The sequence below is a fragment of the Gracilinanus agilis genome, chromosome 2, assembly GCF_016433145.1.
Source record: "Gracilinanus agilis isolate LMUSP501 chromosome 2, AgileGrace, whole genome shotgun sequence".
NCBI classification, from domain to species: Eukaryota; Metazoa; Chordata; class Mammalia; order Didelphimorphia; family Didelphidae; genus Gracilinanus; species Gracilinanus agilis.
The window spans coordinates 63,448,151-63,469,142 of NC_058131.1; the positions used below are offsets into that span (position 1 = coordinate 63,448,151).

At 36.0% G+C, this 20,992-nt stretch overlaps 1 protein-coding gene across 1 annotated transcript in view; it reads right to left on the bottom strand.

Moving 5' to 3' along the window:
* The window catches only part of CBFB (core-binding factor subunit beta), a 107,721-nt gene that overhangs the window by 81,798 nt on the left and 4,931 nt on the right, over positions 1 to 20,992 (bottom strand). Inside the window, exons 2-3 of the mRNA XM_044659430.1 lie at positions 20,684 to 20,975; positions 12,985 to 13,101 (exon numbers count right to left, since the gene is read on the bottom strand). Of these exons, the coding sequence (XP_044515365.1) occupies positions 12,985 to 13,101; positions 20,684 to 20,975 (409 nt within the window). The remainder of the gene's footprint in view (positions 1 to 12,984; positions 13,102 to 20,683; positions 20,976 to 20,992) is intronic.

Genomic DNA, 20,992 nt, shown 5'->3' on the forward strand with positions numbered 1-20,992 from the left:
CCTTTCATTTTTTATTCCCACTCCTCTCCTGCTTACCTACAGAGTAAGATAAATTTCTAAACCCAATTGTGTATGGATGTTATTCTCCCTTTGAGCCAATTCTGATTGTAATTCTGAGAGTAAGCTTTAAGTATGGCCTATCTCCTGTCCCACCCCAAACTTCCCCTTCACAGTAATTACTCTTTACATACCTCTTCATGTGAGATATTTTACTCCATTCTACTTCTCCCTTCCCTTTTCTCCCAAAGCAATCTCCTTTCTGACCCCTTAATTTTTTGAGGGCATGGGAGTATATGTGGATATTATATCACCATAGTTAACTTATACCCATACCCTCTGTCTGTGTATATGACTGCCCCAATAATGAAAAAGTTCTTAAGTTACAACAGGAAGAATCTTACTTTTGAACTTCTAAAATATCCATTTTTACTTAGCATACCCAGGCTAGCTAGTAAGGAACTAGTTGAGTTTAACTAGAGATTTCTTGGGGCCAACATCCAAGTGGCCTGGTTATATCCTGCCAAATTGTGGGTGGCATATAAACAGAAACAATATTTATTCTGGGACAAAGATCCTGCAGGCATATTACTGTAAATGTTCCAGAAGAAATAGAGCCAATTGTTGGAGAAGACTATTAAAAACAGGATTCTGTTTCTCATTCGTTATAAGTTTTATAAATTTGAGCTTTGATATTTTATACTGAAGCCTTGAGTGATGATACAAAGAAGTATAAAAGCATAAAAAGGAAACAAGAAAAAATGTTCAGATGATCAAACTGAGGACAATACAATGCCTTGAATTTTGTAGAGGAATATCTGCTCTTAATATTTTTTAACCATAATTAATAGGATAAAGAAGACATACATACTAAAAGGAAGCATGTTTTAATTTTTCTCATTCTGCTGATCCAAGTCAACAAATTTGGAGTTGTACTCAAACACTATATTATAGTTAGGTGAAGCTTATTTTCTTGGTCCTTAAAATCTCCTACTTCACATTTCCTAGATTTACAAAGGAAAAATGTAAAGCTCACACATTAACTAATAGCTTGAGCAGAAAAATACTATGTTAACTCAAAATCCTCCCCAAAGTACAAAATCCTCAAATCCCACTGAGGATGGGAATAAACACAAGATGTACATAGTCACTAAGCTGGTTACACAAGACTAATGGCTTCCAGTTAAGTATAATAATCATTTACATTCTTTTGCAATAATAAACACTTAGCAATAGGTCCTATAAAGGTCAAAGGAACTGTAATTGTTTAGTCCAAGGAAGAAAAGACTTAATTGAAGCATGATTTGAATTCTGTCTTTTGAGTTTGTGATTTTCTATGAAAAGGATGGTAGTTTATTCTCCATGAAAAAAATTAGAGAAAAATTTAGTTTTCACGGACTGGATAGCAAGCATGAAGAGAGGCAACTACAAAATGCTAAGAAATGTACAAGCCTGAATCTCTTCTTGAAGAAAATATACAACCTAAATCATCAGCATGATTAAGTATTCATTTACCTTACAATGAAAACAATTTTCCAGGTATCTTTTACTTAAGAATAAGTTGTATAACTAAGTTATTTTTAAACTCAATCTAGTAGATTCTAGGCTTGTCCATTTACTAAATAAGAAATCAGAGTCAGTGTGAATGGCTTAACAAAGATGTCCTGAGGGCAAAAGTAGTGAATTAGTTTAGAACGTATAGTTTAAATTTATTCAATTAATATTTTTTTAAAATTCCAATACTAAGCCATTTCACAATGATTCCTATAAAAAATTTCCTTCTGAATAATAATAAATGATAAATAACATAGGCTTAGAATCTATATAGATATGTAAGGTCACTAGCTAGGGCTTTTAAAAAGGGAAAGTTACTTCTCAGTTAAGAGATCAAAATAATTATACCTTGCTAAAACTAGAGAAAAAACGTACCATTCATTTATATTCCCTTTGTGTCTTGCCCCAGTGATGTGCTCAGTGTATAGATCCCTGCCTCATCTAATCTGGTCCTGCATGATTAATTTTCTCATAAGACTGCCATACTTCTGACAAGATTTTTACTTTGGATAACAGACTTGGTTCTAGCTTTCCAAAATCCCCCATAATTCTTTTGTTACTATGCACTCTATAGTCTTTCTGGGCCAGATAGTGGCACACTATTTGATATTTTACAATTTTATTAGTTCTAGCTGATTCAAAAGTAGAGAATGTGTTCTCAAATCCAAACGATCAAATGAGATATTTGTAAAGAATTTAGGAAAGTACCTGGCACAAAACAGATGCTTAATAATTTTTTAATGATTGATTAGTTCACATTAAGTATTTGATAAGTGTTTGTTCCTTCCCTCTCTCCAAAACCATAGCCATATCAGTAATGGCAAAATTTAGGGTCTTTTGGTTCAGAATTAACTAGATTTGATCAAAGTGCTACCATCTTCTAGTTCTGGAGCAATTAAATTTGTCTGTACTTCAGTGGTCTCTGGAACTCTCATTGTCTTCATTAATCTGTCAGAATAGCATTAGGCACGGGTGACAGAAAGCCTTACTCAGATGTTTATAATGACAAAGGGGAGTGTTTTATTTAATGCCCCACTCTGATAGCAGCAATTGTCTCCAGAGCTAAACCTCCAGGCTCTATTCAAAGGGTCACAGTTTAACCCTGCTCTAGAGGTAGAGAAAAACACTAGTCTGCAAACCAGGTAAAGGACTCCTTTTAAAAAAAAATTCAAGGTCACAGAGATGATGGAATACACCCTAACCTGACTCAGTTCTTAAAAACGTATTAATATTTTAAAAACCAATAAAGTAATTAGTTGCAGAACATATAATTCCACAATGTCAGGCCTAGAAGTTATATCAGAGTTCAGAATGCTAGAGTAGGCAGGGATTTACAAGCTGGCTAGTCCTAGTCCCTATCTTTAAAGGAGACAGTGAATAGGGAACTGGAGTTGGGAGACAGGAAGACTTAGGTTCAAAACTGGGCTCAGACACTTAACGGCTGTGTGACCCTGGGCAAATCTCTTAAGCTCTATTTGCCTCAGTTTCTTCAGCTGTAAAATAAAATAATAATAATACAGTGATTCCCTCACTTATCACGGGAGTTATGTTCCAGAGAACCTCACAATAGGTGAAAATCCATGAAGTAGCAGTGTTATATTTATTTTATTATTTATAAATATTTTAAGGCTTTATAAACCCTTCCTACTCTCCCATAAACCTTTTCCACACTTTTATTAACCTGCAATCACTGAATCAATCAGCACGTAGGATGCAGAGCACAGCACTGTGATTGGTCACCTTTTATTCTGTTAGCCACTAGTGTGCTGCAATAAGTACAACTGCAATATAGAATTATATATATATATATATATATATTAAAAACCCAAGATAAAGTGAAGCCACTATAAGTAAATCATGATATAGTGAGAACAACTATAATAGCATCTATCTCCCAGTGTTGTTGTGAGGTTCAAATGAAATAATATTTTACAAAAGTGCCCGGGGAATAGTAAATTCTATATAAATGTTAGCTGTTATCATCAAAATCATTATTAAAGATGAAGCAAATGAAGTTTAGAAAGGGAAAGTGACTTCCTAACATCACACAGATGAGTGGTAGAGCTGGACTGTGACTACAAAACTCTAAATTTCCAAGTCAGTACTCTTTCCACAATGGCCAAGGCAAGACTATAAAAAGTGATTTAGGGAGAAGCTAGGTGGCTCAGTGGAGCTAGGCCCAGAAATGGGAGGTCCTGGGTTCAAATATGATCTCAGACACTTCCTTAGTTACTTAACCCCTATTGCCTAGCCCTTACCACTCTTCTGCCTTAGAACCAATACTCAGTATTGATTCTAAGACAGAAGGTAAGGGGGGGAAAAAAGATTGCAGCTAAGGGCTAAAAAAAAAAAAAATCATTTAAACAACGTTAGACTTACACAGATTAAAAACATCTAACATTTGGACAGGGCTTTCAAGGTATCCTAATTCCATGTCTTTGCACCGGATGTCCCCTATGCCTGGAATGCCTCCTCAGGTTTGCATCTTGGAATTGTCAATTTCCACCCAAACTTCTCTTACAAACTATCCCCTCACAAAGTCTTCACTCATGAGTGTCACCCTCCCACTCCAACTAGATGCTAATTCTTGTCCTTCCAAAACTACCTCATAATAATGTTGTTCATATTCTCTGTTTACATGTACACAGACTGTCCCTCCCTTTAGAATGTAAACTTCTTGAGAGCAAAGACTTTTTCCACTTTTATCTCTATCTCAGTGAATTACTACAAGTGCCTGGCACTCAGTAGGTACCTAATAAATAGTTGTTGATTACTGTTATAGAAAGCATATGGATAAAGCTCTTAATCTACAGAGGATCTTACTAATATTTCTTTTGATTTCAATCCTGGAACCTCAAAGCCAGAAAGAATGAAATATGTAAAAGCATGGAATGTTAATGCTACACAGATCTCTTGAGTTCACCTAGTCATTTTATAGATAAGTAAACTATAAAATGAGTTACTAAGATGAAGTGAGTTGCCTAAGGGTCACAGAACTCATTAGTGGCAGATCTGATACCAAAACCCAGCTCTAACTACCAGTCCATGGCTTCAAACTACTTCCAGCCAGACAGGTTTTTTTCTCCTCTTTCCATCTCCATGATGGTCAAGTTGTCTAATGCCATCATAGTAAACACTCTGAATACTTTTAGATGATTCATTAATTTGACAAATTTTTGTTGAATGCCTAGTTTATGTGCTAATCAATGGAGAAGACTATAGAATGCATAAAATATAGTCCTATAGTGCAGAGGTGCAATCAACCCTGCAAAATGCTAACTGTATAATTTCTGGCAGTTAAGAGAGCTTAGAACCCTGACTAAGGGCAGTTGATCCCTGAGGCTTGGACAGAGTAGAGGGGGCAACTGAGCTCGGCCTTCAGGCTGAAATCTGGCCTTGAATTTGTGCTTTTCTCTTGAGATTTTGTAGTTTAGCTAATTCCTCTGGATCTCCCTGACCTTCCCTTTTTATTCCCCATTTCCTTTCCTGATTTTCTGTGGGTTTTGGGAGAAGGGTGGATTTTGGGTAGTAGCAATCAAACTTTGAAGACTTAGTCTTCCCCATAGACAAGCAGGGCTTACCCTTGATACAAACTATCTCCTGATTCATTGTTTATTACTTCCTAAGCTTAAAGGCAACAAAATCTCCCAGGGCTGAGTGAAAGCAGGCTCTTTCTCAGTCCATGCCATTCCTGTGTCCCTCCCCCACCTGGAGCTTCTCCCTAGGTGGTTGTTAGAGAAACCTTGTATCCCTCTGTCCTTTATAATCAACCCTGAAACTTAATAAACCCTGTTGTTATTTAATCAAACCTTTTGCTAAATCATTGGTTGAACAATAAAAGAAGGATAAGGAGAGAAAGGAATTATTTCTCTTTGGTTCCTGAGGGGAGCTGGAGGCGTCCATCTTGGAGGAAGTGGTGATCTCTAGACTTCCTCTGAGAAGCCAGTCTATTTCACAGACAGGGAAGAGCCTCTGGTGAGCTCGAGAAACTGACTAGAAAGCCCTCTAGTTAGTTTCAAACCATTTCTGACTGGCCCTGACCTTTGTCTGTAGAAGTGCCCTTCCTACCTGGGAGGGTTCAGCCTGTTTCCCGTCAGTGTCCTCTGTCTCAGCCTGTGTACCCAATCTGTGTCTCCCTGTTGCAGCTGCCTGCCCAACTACCTCATCTCCCCTTGCCGCTCTTTATACTTCATCGTCCTATATTTCCCTAAACTCAGTCATTCCCTTACATCTCTCCTACCACCTCAATCTACTACCTCCACTATTGTACCCTCCTTTTCCGCCTACTGATAGGGACCCACAAACCCCATCCACTTGCTTTATTCCCTTATCACAATCCCTAGTCCAAAGGAGCATAAAACTGTCTTAATAAACACGGTAGGTGCATAAAATGCCATTTTACATTAATGTGACACATTGGGGTTTGCAATACATCATCCCATTTTGTCTTCAATCTCACATAAGGTAGGTACAGCAGCAGGTAATATTATCTCCAGGAGGTTGTTACTTACTCATGTTCACAAAGTCACTCCCCATCAGAGGAAGAATTCAAATCTAGCTCTCCTATTCAGCATTCTATGATCTTTCTACTCTAACATACTGCCTTGAGATGTTGGAGGTGAGGCAGTTCAGTCTTCAAAACACTGCTATGAAGAGCCACCATAAACAGGATTACAGTCAGTCCAAAAGGCTATGGCAAGCCAAACTTCTTAGTAGAAGTTGTGATATTTAATAATCCCTTTGTCAATCTCCAAAAAGAGAAATGCTCTCTTTCCTGCTACTTATGGTTCTTTCATAAATGGTAATTGACACTGTTATGAGGTAGCTAGGTAGTAATGTGAGAGAAAAATCCCCTACCCCCTTATGAGGATTAGATGTCAGCAGTAGTCTTGAGATAATCAGACTTGTAATTCTAAGATAGTTAGCATAAGTCATGATTTTAGTAAGCCTTTTGTGATTGTTTTAGTATAAGTATTAAGGTTTTGAATTAAGTAAATAATGCTTTAGCATAGGCGTTAGTGTCAGCCCTACCCTTCAAAGCTGCTATATCAGTGCCTCAGCAATCATGGTCTTGAACTTGTGACTTGACCTTATATAGCATAAAAGCTTTTGTCTTAGTTAAAAGCCTGCTGACATCCCTTTACCTTTGTATATATCCCTTATACATCATCAGGCTTTTGTTGCACTTACCCTGGTCATCTCAGTCTCACCCTTGACATCATCATCAGGCTTAGAAAGCAAGGTTCAGACTCCCTCCTTATCTATCAAGTGACTTCTTCTACCAATGAGAAGTATTTACTGATTATGTCAACCAACTTATATCTCTCTATTTTTTATCACTGTCTTAGATTATTTTTGTACTGGTATAAAAGTTGTCTAACTCTTTGGGGGTATATAGGAAGTGCCAGGGGTCTTTTGGTCTTGACCAGAAGTCTGGCTTTATTGGGAGATTGGCCTTCTCCAAATAAACCTAGAGACTTTGTTTATCATTTGCATTCCTATGGTTAGAAATTACACAACAGTGGATAGTGTTACTTGTGTGACCTTGGGTAAGTCACTTAACCTGTTTGCCTCCATTTCCTCAGATGTAAAACAGAGAAAATGTTAGCTCCTAGGGTGGTTGTAAGGATCAAACTCAATAATAATTGTAAAGTGCTTAGCACAATGCCTGGCACAGAGTAAGCACTGTATAAAAGTTAACTGTTATTATTATCATTTTTATTATTTGGCTTGAGTAGAGCTGGGGTGAGAGCAAGAGAATCCCTCTCCTCACTAGAACAGTGAGGACCCTGAGGCAATGAACACATATAAAGAGGAACATCTACTTGAAGAACAGGTTGGGCTAAAGAGAATGGCAACTAGAAGACTCAAATGAGAAAGTATATCTATGGGAGATATAATCCAAATTGGAGGGGTTCAAAGAAAACTGGTCTGCTACGAATAAAAAAAGATCAAAGGATTTAGAATTGAATGGAACGTTAGGAATCATTTGTTTAACAGATGACGAAATAAAATTTCATTGAGGAAAAGTGACTTGCCAAGATCCTGGAGCTAGTGAGCAGGAGAGAAGAGATTAAAAATGTGGTCCTCTGACTTCAAACTCACACTGTTCTAGAATGGGGAAAAAGAAAATTATCTGAATTGTCCAAATTTTCAGAAGTGCAATGAGAGTCTGGAAAGATACCAGTCCAAATTGCAGAACCCCCTAGTCACTTTTAGGGAAGACTCCCATTCTCCTATAAATTCTAAGCCTATGTCTGTGTATTGAAGCACAAGGGTCCCATATAGGTCAGTGATGAACAGAATTTAGAGCAGGATAGAGAGAAAATGCAAAAGGCCCTACAGCCTGGGCTTCAGGGAGTAAGGTCCAAGCACTACCTTATTTACTTTTCAGTGATGTGTGGAAAGTACAGTGGAAAGAAAGCTAGGTCTGGAGGTATAGTTCCTGGGTTTAAATTCCAGCTCTGCTCCTTACTACTTGGGGTGACCTTGGCTAAGTCAAACTTTCTGGACTTCAGTTTCCTCAAATGAAGAATATAAGATCTTTAAGGTCCCTTTCCAGGTCTGATTCTATGGGCCATTCTTTGTTGGGGAGGCTGCTGCAGTACCTTCTTAGGCCAACAGAGGTCACTGCATTTATTTTTGGCATAAGGTCAAGCATAGTCAGAAGGGTTAACAACTGGTTATTGATTTTGAGTCGAAATAGACCTTAAACATCTTCTCATCTAACCCTCTCATTTTATAGGTGAGGAAAGGGAGGTTCTGAGAGGTAAGGTGGCAAATAGTAGAATCTAGACTTTGAATCCGGGTCCACGAAGTTCTAATTTGATGCTTTTTCTACTGTACCAAAGATAAATTATTATGAGGAAAAACTGGTAGTTAATTTAAACTTTTTTTTCAGGTTTAAATTAATCAAATAGATCACACATTTATAAAAAAATGTCAAGTCCCAGCTTATGTACATTATTAAAGATCAAGTTTTTTACTATATCAAACTCTACCCCAATGTCTTAGAAAGAGTTGTTTCCTTTAATAAGAACCGAAATCAGTTGGCATTATAACGGCAAGTCAAAAGTTTTATTTACTTAGGCAAACCTGTATAAAATTCTTCCAAACTTCTTTGCTTAACAGGGCATGAAACCAGGAATCAAACAACCCAACATCTAAAACTGGTTTTGATACAAATTAGTTGTTTGACTTTGAAGCAATGACAACCTCTAATAACTTATTTCTTCGACTATAAAACGAAATGGCTAAGTTATAATTTCATTAACTTCTAAAATTCTCTGGTTAATGTTTTTGTTTAAATAAATTTTATTTTATTCATTATAATAGCATCAACATACATTTTTTATCTGACTTGTGATTTTATTGGTCTAGATAGCTTCCATCACAGAATTTCCTTTCCAGTTCTTTTAAATGGCCCATTTAGATAGAGCAACTTGAATTATCTTCTTCAATACTCAATATGGTCTACAGCTATTTGCAATGTCCTGATCCCCCCCCCATTTACTATTTTAACATTCTACTTGTGTTTGACTTAATTCCATAAAAAAAATAAACAAAACAGTGGGAGAGGAATGTAGAAGTATTAGCCGCTCTGTACAAAATCATATTTTAAATGCAATTTGTTTCAGAAGTATACTATAAATGCATATAAACAAATAATTTAACAGCATGTCTAACTGTCCTTTTAATTTTGTACAAGAAGCATAGCACAATCCTACTGGGAAACTCACCCTGTCAAATCTGGAAGCATAATTAAATAATCTCAATATTTCTAAAATAATGGACAAGTTCCACAATTACTTATTTACTCCAGACATAGCAAAACAAACAGAAAAATATTTTAGGTCATTTTCTGAAATTGGAACAAATTGCTATATATCCCATTTAGTAAGATTCCAATTCTTTATTTAAATACAGATATTACATAAGATTAAAAAAACTACATAAATAATCTAATTTTATATAAGTTAAAAAGATCAAGATGCCATGATATACACAATAATTATAACTGTTTGATATACCACATCTGTTTAGTAAAGAAAACACTTTGGTAACTATTTAAATATACAAATGACAAAGTCATATTTATTCAAAGCAGAATATATCTGAACTTAAAGCCAAACTGTCTTCCCCAGTCCTTAAAGAAAAAAGACAACCAGGAAACCACATTCTTTAAAACTTAAAATCTCTCATCAAGGATCTTCGTCTAATACAGATTGCAATACCCTCCAGTTCTTGTTAGATACATACCAGGATTGAAGACCAAGGGTCCTAAGCAGTTATTTAGTCCAACCCTATCATTTTATTGTTTAAAAAACTAAGGTCGGGGGCAGCTGGGTAGCTCAGCAGATTGAGAGCCAGGCCAAGAGACGGGAGGTCCTAGGTTCAAATCTGGTTTCAGACACTTCCCAGTTGTGTGATCCTGGGCAAGTCACTTGACTCCCATTGCCTACCCTTACCACCCTTCTGCCTTGGAGCCAATACACAGTATTGACTCCAAGATGGAAGGTAAGGGTTATTAAAAAAAAAAAAAAAAAAAAAAAAAAAAAAAAAAAAAAAAAAACTAAGGTCCAGGGGGCTTAAGTGATTTGTCAAATAGTTATCAAATGTCTGGAGTGGGTGGGGATGGAGATAGAAGACTTGGAGAGTGGCTAGATTCAAAAAAGGCCACAGCCAAACTAGTAATGGGTCTCCTTGAACTTGGCTGGGCCAAGGACAGACATATGTTCTGTCACCAGATATTATATATGAAAACTATTTTCTGGGTATTTTTATGTGATAAATATGCTATTTCATTTATTGATCACATATATTTGTATAATTAGAATATTTAAGTCTTCTATTAAACTGTTTTTCTTTAGACTAGCAGTTTCTGAAAATAAGATATTTTAAGTTTAAAAAAAAAAGGCCCCTCCCCAATCTGCAACCCCCAAAATTTGAAATTATACTATTCATGGCGTGGGAAGGTAGGAACTGGTTAAGTTTAGAAGCAAAGACCAGTTCTACATTAGGCTGGTCTTCTGTATCAGTCTGAGGATAATATTGTCTGACCTTGGATAAGTCCCTTCTCTCTGGACCTCTCTGTTTGTATATAAAATGAGATGGCTGAGAGCATAATAGTTACTTGCATTTTTAATAGTCCAAACAGAGGGGCACCTAGGTAGTATGGTGAATAAAGTACTAGGCCTGGAGTCAGGAGGACCTTGGTTCAAATTTGGCCTCAAATACTTCCTAGTTGTGTGACCCTTGAGCAAGTCACTTGACCCAATTACCAAGCTCTTGCCACTCTTGCCTTAGAATTGGTACTAAGGCAGAAGGGTTTTTAAAAAATAGTCTATGTAAACGATAAGAGAAAGATAAAGCTTTCTAGCTTCTCCTAAGGCAAATATTTATAATATGGTTTCATTTCTTTCTTGGAAAACAGAAAAATCTCAGAATAAGAAACATATCTATAATAAAAAATAAATGCAAATATACCATCTTAGAACCAAGAGAAATAATTTTTGGATTTTCCTCAGGTAATCAAAAATGATTACATATTATAAATCTAGATTCATCTTTTTTTTTTTTGGACAACACTTTTTGTTCCTATAATTGAAAACAGCTTGCTGGCTTAAGTCCAGGAAAACTGTGCTTCTGGGTCTATAATCAATATTCCCAAGTGTTATATACAAAGCTACAAAAGTTTAGCCTCAAATTGGTTAATGCCTTTCTTAAAGTAGCAAATAAAAGAGAATAAATAATGGGAGTCACTGGAAAAGAAGGTTGTTTGTTAACATTTGCCTCATTATTTAAATTTTCTGTTAAGTTTAAGTTAGGATAAAAATTTGAAGGAAATTTAGAAATTGTCTAACTCTTAATGACATTAGAAATTATTGTTAAGCAACTTTCAACTAAGTCATTTAAGAAAAGTCAGTTTCTAGACCATCACACATATGGCTTTAAGAAGGTAACAAAAAAGCACCCAAATCCATATAATTGTCTGTTCCCCCTTCTTATCTGTTATATGAAATAAGAAAAAAAAGAGAATCATTTGCTTTAATTTCTCCCACACAGACCACACCAACAAGTAAACAAGACAGAAAATCTGTTATATCATTCCATTTTTCAAACTAATAAAATATTTTCTCTCCCTGAAATCCAAAAAACAAGTTTAGTTTGGTTTGCCAACCACAAAAAGTTCATAGGCTACACTTACCTAAAATTTAATAAAAATAAAAAAGACCATTACTATATAATAACTTACATTTATAGAAGCAGGGAAATGATTTGCTTAGTAGAGTTAAATGTTTAAATACTCTCAAAGGAACACTAAAAAGTTTATGTTTCTTGCAAGAAAAATGACAGCTTTCTTATGCATCAAAAATTTATAGAGGAAAAAACTAGGTCACTGAACAACAACAACAACAAAAAAGGTACAGGACCAAACTGACTAAGAAAAGCTGAGAAATTCTGCATGTAAAATCATTCCAATGATTATTTGGGGAATGATTTTAATTTGGTTTCTAAAATTTTAATATGGTTCATCTACACCACACTAAATGCCAAATCATACACTTGGTATACAACTTGGAATTTATGGATCAACCAGTGCTATAATAAGGTTCAACCAAACCTAGAGTATGTATCTTTAAAAATTATTTGGGATAATTTCAACTGAGATTTTTGGTAGAAATTTGCTGTTCAAAATATTTTCTTCTTTATTTCCATATCCAATGTTTATATTTCAACTATTACCATTAAAATAACAGTAAGGACCCAACTGAATTACTTTTCCTGAATATTTTTAAGATCAAAAGGGGGAGGGAGGGAGAAAAGGAAGAGAAGGAAAACCAAGAAGTTCAAAACATTACAAAGTTATGTTTTATACCAATGTTTTCCCTCAATATTTAAGTTCTCTATATTAACCCACAGGAAGCAAGCTAAAAATCTTTCTGCATTTTCAAATCTCCCCAAACTATGTAAAAATAGCTGATTCTTCTTATTCTGTTTCATACATATATATATGTTATAATACAGCTATTTTTGTTTAAATTGAAATAAACCAAAATTTAAATAGCATTTCAAACGTGTATATGAGCAAACATTTTTCAGTGCCTACAGAAGTCTCTATAGTTTTCTCAAGTCCAAACTTTGGAATTACAAAATTTCATTAAAGCATGTTAATAAATATGGAAAAACTTATTTGTAACATTTTTAAAAGAATCAAGTTTTTTGATTCTTTAAAGAATTAAAAGAATCAAAATTCTTTGAGGGCTGTAAGTTTTTATAACAAATGGTTACATTAGAAAACAGAAAAGTTACAAGGCATTTTCATTGCAACAAAATGGCATGCAATGTTGTCTATACATTCCATGACTATGACTAGGTACAATCTATAGTCACACAACTCATCATTTTAAAATGCAAAAAAATTTCTCTTACCTTGCCTGCCTCTCTTTCTAAGTCGACATATTCTCGGCTAGGTGTTTGTCGCTGCTCTCCCTGCCAGCTGGCCGGAAAAAACTGGAGAGACAGATTGGTTCCTGTGGCCACAAAAGCCTTTTAGAAAAATCAATACAAACAGGATCAGGAGCAAGACATTACATAAATTATGCAAGCAGTCATTTATTTTTACATCAGTTTATGTCTTAAGCCAGGCAGCAAAAAGAATACTTAAAGTCAAAAACACACACTCATCATTTTTCTTAAGTATTAAGTTACAAACATCTGATTCCATTTTGACGACATTTGCCATTGGCTGTTTGGATATAAAAAAAGACATGGAATCAATACTTTCTTTCAGGTCATTTTTTGCTGACGTTAGAATCTCAAGTTGCAATATTCAAGCTAGAGGCTATCAATTCTATACCTAAAAATGTCTATTTTAAAAATACAAATAAGACACAAAATTACTCAAGATGTAAAAAATTAGATTTTTACAGGACACCATAATTTAAATTAAAAAAAAAAAAAAAAAGTCCCCAAAATTTTTTTGTTTGGCTTCAAAGCACTTTGTAAATAAAACATTTATCTATTTTTCCTGGCTTCCATGAATTTATGCTAACAGCAGGATCACAGAATTAGAACTTTAGAATAATTGAACTCCTTCATTTTATAGATGAGGAACTGGTTTGCTCAGGGTACATAGGCAGCCTAGCAAAGTGCCACATCTCCATCTGAATCCCTTTGATTCTAATCTAGTGCTCTTTCTACTCACAACACACTTCAAGATAAGTCCTCAGACACTAAAAATGCATGAGACAAAGATATCAAAAATTTTTTTCCCCTTCTCAAATGTTCATTGGGAAAACAACTGCCAACTATTAAATTCTTAGATGAACTGGAAGCTGTCATATTCTCCCAAAGAATCTTTTAATGGAAAAAGGGGAAGAGAACATGATACTATAACTATAAGAATGTTCACCCAACATATAATGTATTTAAAAGACTACTTACATGACTTAGCCAGCAACATCAAATGTTCTGTGACTCTTAACATTTTAACTTTGTATGAATGCGTTTTTTGACCTGCAATACTATTCCAACTCCTTTGGGCTAATCTGTGGAATAACTAATTTTTTAAAACCCCCAAACCCAAAGAATATATTTTTGGCAAATACATTACCATCATCCAAATGAAAATTTTACTTGCTGAATGTCTTGGTAGGTGGGATTAGATTTTTTTTTTAAATTAAGGAACACGCTCAAGAAATTTGTTTTTAACATAGATTATGTCTGAAGGTATGTGAATGGGCTGTAGGATTTTTTGAGCTAGTGATGAAATTAGTCTTAGTTATCAACTAGTCTGATTCTCTTACTTTATATATGAAGAACTGAGAAGCAAAATAAATTTGCCCAACATTGCAATAAAATTAAATAATAGAGGGAAAAAAAAGAAATTTGTTTTTAAGTTAGTGCTGAAGTCTTAAATTGGATACAAAGACCTCACAGGAGGGATTCACATTTGGAAGGGACCTTATACCTTCTAGTCTAATAACCTTATTTTACAGAAGAAATAGGCCTAGAAAGATCAAGAGACTTGCCCAAGGTCATATAGACAAGTGGAAGGTCAGAATTCAAAATTCATATCCTCTGACTTCCAATATTTTAGTTCAGAAGTTGATTATTTTAGTAGTTGGAAAGATTTTTAAAATGTAAAGTCAAGTGAACAAGCACTTCTTTTCTAAAACCCTTTCTGTCTTAGAAACAACCCTAAGACAGAGAGCAAAGGGTTAGGCAAATAGGGGTTAAGTAACTAGCCCCAGGGTCATACAGCTTGAGTGTCTGAGGCTAAATTTGAACACAGGTCCTTCTGACTCTGGGTCTGGTGCTCTATCCACTGAACCACCTTGCTGTCCCTCAACAAGCATTTTTTAAGTGTTTATTATGTGCCAGGTACTGTCCTAAGGGTTGGAAATACAAACATAAGCAAAAAGAAAGGCAGTCCCTCTCCTTAAGGAGCTTACATTCAAATGGACAAAATAGCATAGGTATTATAAGCTGGTAATAGAAACGTTATCCTCATACTACAGATAAGGCAGCATGGTATAATGTACAGAGAGCTGGCCCTGAAGCCAAGAAGACCTGGGCTCAAGTCTTGTTGCAGACACATAATGGTTGTGTGACCTTGGCCAAGTCCCAAGACCTCTTAGTACCTTAGGTCAGTGGTATCAGACTCCCATTGAATAGGAGGCCACCAAACCACAGAAAGGATCCTCCAGGGCCATGTATTGACTTAGAAAGCCACATGTTAATATTATCTACATTTTACTGTATTTTGTTAAGTATTTCCCAATTATATGGGTTTGAGCTATGCTTGTGCATTGGACTAGAGTGTTTGACAGCTCTGCTCTCTCTCCAAGACATTATAGTTGCAGAGAAAGTACCCCCCCCACACACACACACACAGGGAGGTCTCTATATATAAAGGAAATCACCAGCACTGGAAAAAAGATTTGCACCCAGGCTTCGATTCCAATTCCAGCATTTTTCCAAGGCATTAAACTTGGGGGGTGAGGGGTGGGTATTTTAAGCATTTTTGTTTAATAAATAACTTCAATAATAGCATTGAAAAAAGTGAACATGTGATCCTGGGCAAGTCACTTGTCCCCCATTGCCTAGCCCTTACCACTCTACTGCCCTGGAGCCAATACACAGTATTGACTCCAAGATGAAAGGGAAGGGTTTAAAGAAAAGAAGAAAAAGAAAAAGAAGAAAAAGAAAAAAGTGAACAACTGTCCAAACAAAAAGGCAATTCAACGTGACTAGACAGACAACTCAAATGGCCAGCGGCAAATGTACAATGCTCTGTTATGGCACTTGTTGAAAATAAAGAGGGAGAAGAGCAATGATTATCCTATGTATTACAGTAAATTTATCACATTTTTAATGAGCTGACACTAAAGGTTTTTTTTAATTAAATCTAATAATTAAAATATGTATAATTTGGTTAAATAAAAAGCCAAGTGGCATGACATAATGAAGAGAGTCAAAGGCCCTGGGTCTGGCCACCTAATATCTGGTTGACTGGGGAAAGGCATGACCCTTCTCTGAGTCTCAGCTTCCTCTCTGTAAAACTATGAGTTCAGTATATGTCAAAGAAAGCAAGAGAAATTCCAAGTCCACAAAGCCCTTACAAGTCACCTGCCTTAGCTAATTTGGGGAAACGAATTCTCAACAGGTAGATCTTAGTGGGAAAGAAAATATGTTGTCAAGTGCAAAGAGCAAAGATCTGGGCTTAAATCTGAACTCGGCTTCTCATTAGCACTTTACCCAAAGCAAGGCCTTCAACCTTCTCATCTATGGAACAGAAAGAATCTCTAGGGTCCTACAAAATCCTTTTAAACTGAGTACAACGACTGTTTAGAATGTAACTAAAAATGGTGTTCATGCATGAAAGTACCAAGGTAATCATACAATTTTTAAAAAACAGCTGTTTTATTATATTAAAGACTAAGACTCACCATTAAAAAAATGGTTATGCTTTTTGCTTTGACATTTGTATAGCAAAGCAATTGTGTCTTCTATAAAGGTACTATACTATGGTACACTTAAAGGATTTCCAATAGATTTTATGGCTGCCATTTAGCAACATTATTTTAAGACAATATTTTTATAAAAAAAACGATAAGCTACAAATACAAATTCCCTTGAGACACCTCTGCCAGATCTATGCAGACCTGCCACCTAAACACATAATTTAAATGCTGTTTACTAACGGAACTCCTTGATGGCATCTCCTTGCAGAGTCTCATTCTCTTTCAAGGTATAAGCGCCTTTGTCTGAATAAGAAATACATATTTTAAGCACTTGTCTCAATATTGTTATGGCTCTTTAAGACTACACTATTATACTTCTTTAACCTTTCCTCAGTATTTTAGAAAAAATATTGAAAAAGTAAACCGAAAGATGTCAACTAAAACTAAATAGGCCCTAATTATTAATCTAATGAAAACATAAAATACTTTCAGCATCCTAGTAAACATGTAAGAAAGATTTTCATTATAAAGAGTTTTATAAATCTCATATAAATGTTAGTTTTAAATTGCTGCTATTTTATTCAAAGTGGAGACAGTATTGAATATCCATGAATGTGTTAGTCTTCAAATACTATTTGTGAATATAGGTGACAATTTTGGCAAATGGAATTTGATAAATATCCTCTACTAACTCCAATGGACTCAGCCTCTGCCAGGTAAAAATTACTATAGTCCAGAGATTTACCACCTTACCTCTTGATTAACTGCTAATTTCTGGAATAAATTTCCTGCCCATCATCTCACCAATATTCCTTCTCCTAATTCTCTACATGCAGAGAAGATGGTAAAATGGCCCAGTCTAGATTTTAAATTTACAGGTAGTTTGTTAAAATGTCAAAAGAGGAAGAAAATAAAATAAAGATTCCTCCCAATATTAATCCATCTTGATGGCAAATGTTTTAAATAACCAAATAAAGTCACATTTTATATAGGAGTGCATAATATACTTTTGGATATTGAATTTTAAAATAAGTGTCAGTTTCTTAGTCTGAAACGTTGCCTGCATCTGGTCTCACAATCATGGAGAAATATAGAACATCAATGTTCATTCAAATGGCATCAAAACATTACTAAAAAGAACCTAACAGAAATGGAATAAATTCTGCCTCCTACATTCTACTTTTCTCCCCACTATTTCTGTTCTGAGGGGACTTAACTAAAGTAAAGAGGAATCTAACAGTGTCACTCATGCCTTAAAGACTTTAAATAAAATTTGTTAGCAAGTATCAAAAAATTCTCTCATTTGCTCCGATCACACTGCTTTGAATTGCCAAGATGGCAAATGGAGTAGAATTTAGAGTAGTTTAGGGCAGCTAATGCAATTTACTCCATTAACTAATAAGTCTACTACTAATGATCATTCTTCTTCTATTGGGGGAAAGATCCCTAAGAAACCACAGTCAAATGGATAATAGACAAGTGCTAGATCTTTTGTTGGTTGTTTTATTAAAGTTTAAGAAAACATACATTGCTGTCACTTCCCAATAGCTCTCTCCTCTCTCCAAAGAATCTTCCCTTGTAATAGGCCCTTCATAAATCAAAACTCCTAGGAGCTAATATGTACCACAGAAGCTAGGGTACTATTATTACTATTAACGCACGAAGCCTCTAAAATCAGTTCCTACGTGTATGTAGGAGGTAAGAAGTTAGTTCAAATTTCAGGTCAAAATGAACTTTAACAAGTCTTAGAATGTTTTTTAAATGCAAATTCCCATTTAACCTTTATAAAATACAATCTACATTCTCTAATCTTCAGCAATTTTGGTAGAATTGAAGAGGCTTATAATTTTAAAATTCAGATAATGGGAACAAAAAAATTACTACCAAACAATTCCTCTCCATGTAGCTGAGGAAACTAAAGCCCAGAGAAGCAGCTTGACTAAAATCACCCAGAGAGCATAGGAGACACAAGTTTCTTGACTGATACAAGTGCTTTCTCAATACACCAAAGTTCAATCATATCACTGGGCTTTTTTTTTTGAAAGTGCTTTCCATCAACTGCCTCCTTTTATCCACTCAAGATCCCAAGAGATAGATAGGGAGGGTTGGACTCTTCACATTTTATGGATGGGAAGAAATAAATAGATCTCATTTACATAATATTCTGGAAAGACTATGGTCACACTGAGGTAAAGTTAGGTTCTTTTTTTCATGAGACTTATAAGTCTGTGACAAAAAAAATGGATAGTTCTATTTCTAAAATTTTGCACTTTGAGAATATTTACTTTCTCTACCTGCCTAAATAGAATTTTTCCTTTCTGCCCTCATCTTAAATAATAAAACTTCATGAGATTAAAAATTAGTTTGTTAATTTCTGTAGCATTCTCTTCCAATGTTAACCTAACTGTACAAGCTTATGTCTTTCCATATGATGAAGTGGATAAAACTATGTTCCTTCCCCTGTTAAATAATGCTTCAACTGTATCCGACAAATGTGTTTTTGTTATTTTCAAGTTTACAGACAACATGGAATGGTAGAAAGAGCACTTGCCCATGAATCAAAAAATTTATACAAAGCTCATCTATTATTTCCTGTGTGACCTTGGGTGAATCGTCATACCTCTTTGGGGGCCTCAGGTTTTCCATCTACAAAATGAAAGAGTTGGACTATATGATCTCTAAGTTCCCTACCTGCTTTGAGAATTTATGATTCTATGACTCAGCACTAAATACACTAATAGGGCCTAGGTCTTCCGTTTCTCCTTCCCCTCTACCTACTTCATCCTATTACTGCTCATTAGCATCTTCTACAGGACAAGTGGAAAAGAAACACAAGGAGAGGCCTAAACTCAGCTGTAGGGCCTTGTATCATTAGTACTGCCCCGTCCAAATAAATAATATGGTTTGGTCTAGAGCCCATTTGTAACATTTGCTATGGACTCCCCCTTTCCCCCCCATAATGCTATTTTACTTAACTTTATTTTAATGAAGCCAATTAAAAAAGGAATTAAAGTGGGGGGAAGAAGAGCAGAGGTCTTGGAGAAAACCTGGGTTCAAATCCATTCACTTATTAGCTCCATGACTGAAGTCACTTCTTAGTCTCAGTTTCCTCACTGTTAAAGTGGAAAGAAAAATCCTAATATTTATTTCACAAGGTAGTTGTGAATCAAATGTTTTAAGCTCTATATAAATGTGAATTATTCATACTCATATCCTTTCTCTGAGACTCAGTATAAGCTTGTCTTCTACAAGTTTACAACAGGAAGAGACTGAGGACACATAAATACAAATAAATAAATTTACATATACATACACACACACACATACACTTTCTTCTTTAGGGGACTGAAATGATTATTAAAAAGGACATTTGGAGGAGGGATTTGTTTTTCAGTTCGAAGTGAGGACTTCTCTTCCAGCTCCACTATTACCTTTTCCTAAGAGCTCTCAAGTTACAAAGGTTCTAGGATGGGTAACAAATCTAGCTTCTAAGAAAGGAACTATTACTCTGCTTAGCAGCTAATGGGGTGAATGTATATAATGGAATGGTCTTCCTGAAGCCTTCAAAGTATTTCCCAACACAATTACAAAAAGGTCCCTTCTTCTTCCATCCACAAAACCTTACTCAAAGACTACCCTGCCCTGCCAATGAAATGATCAATTCTTTGTTTAGTCTGGCTCCAGTTCTTCTGAACACCCTTTACTCACTTTAAAAAGGAATACGCTGGCAAAGATGTTTATTAGGCAGCGCCTAGGAAACACCGCCGCAAACACGGAGGCAACAGGGAAACCGTCTCCTTGTTAAAACACAAACTAGTCAGTATCTGGTTTCATATTTTCAAAATCTGAATAGGAAGTACGACGGGTTTCACAGCTTCGCACAGTTCCGGGTTGCCGAAGCGTTGGACTACGTTTTCTATTAACAGTGTGGAGGGAAGTGAAGTTCAACAGGTATATAGATTTTTTTTTTTTTAAAGGGGCGAAAAAGGGAAAAAAAGGAGGAGAAACGGCCCAACCTTGAAATCTAAAAAACTAAACTGTGCCCTTCTTGGGGGTCTGCAGGAGGATGGCGGGAACCGAGCAGGGGGTGGGGGAAGAGGAGAAGAAAAAGGGGAGGGGGAGGAAGGAGGGAAGGGGTAGTTCCAGGACTTGGAGACACTTACTATTTCCGAGCGCCCATCTCTGCAGGCATTCTGGAACCTCGCCTGCCTTTCCTCGTGCGGCCGGTCCCTGAAGCCGGTGTATTTAATCTGCGGAAGGCAGTGCAGCCAGAAATCACAAGTCAAATCCGAGAAGGGAGCCGGGGTGCAGATAAGAGGGCGCGGTGAGCCTCGGGACACAGCACCGTCGGCGCCCCCAGCCCCGCTACGGGCCGGGGGGTGGAGACCGCCCCCCCCGGCCGCCCAGGAAGTTAGGGAGACACGAGTTTTGACAAGAGCCCCAAACTTTTCCCCCCTTTGGCCCCCCCACCC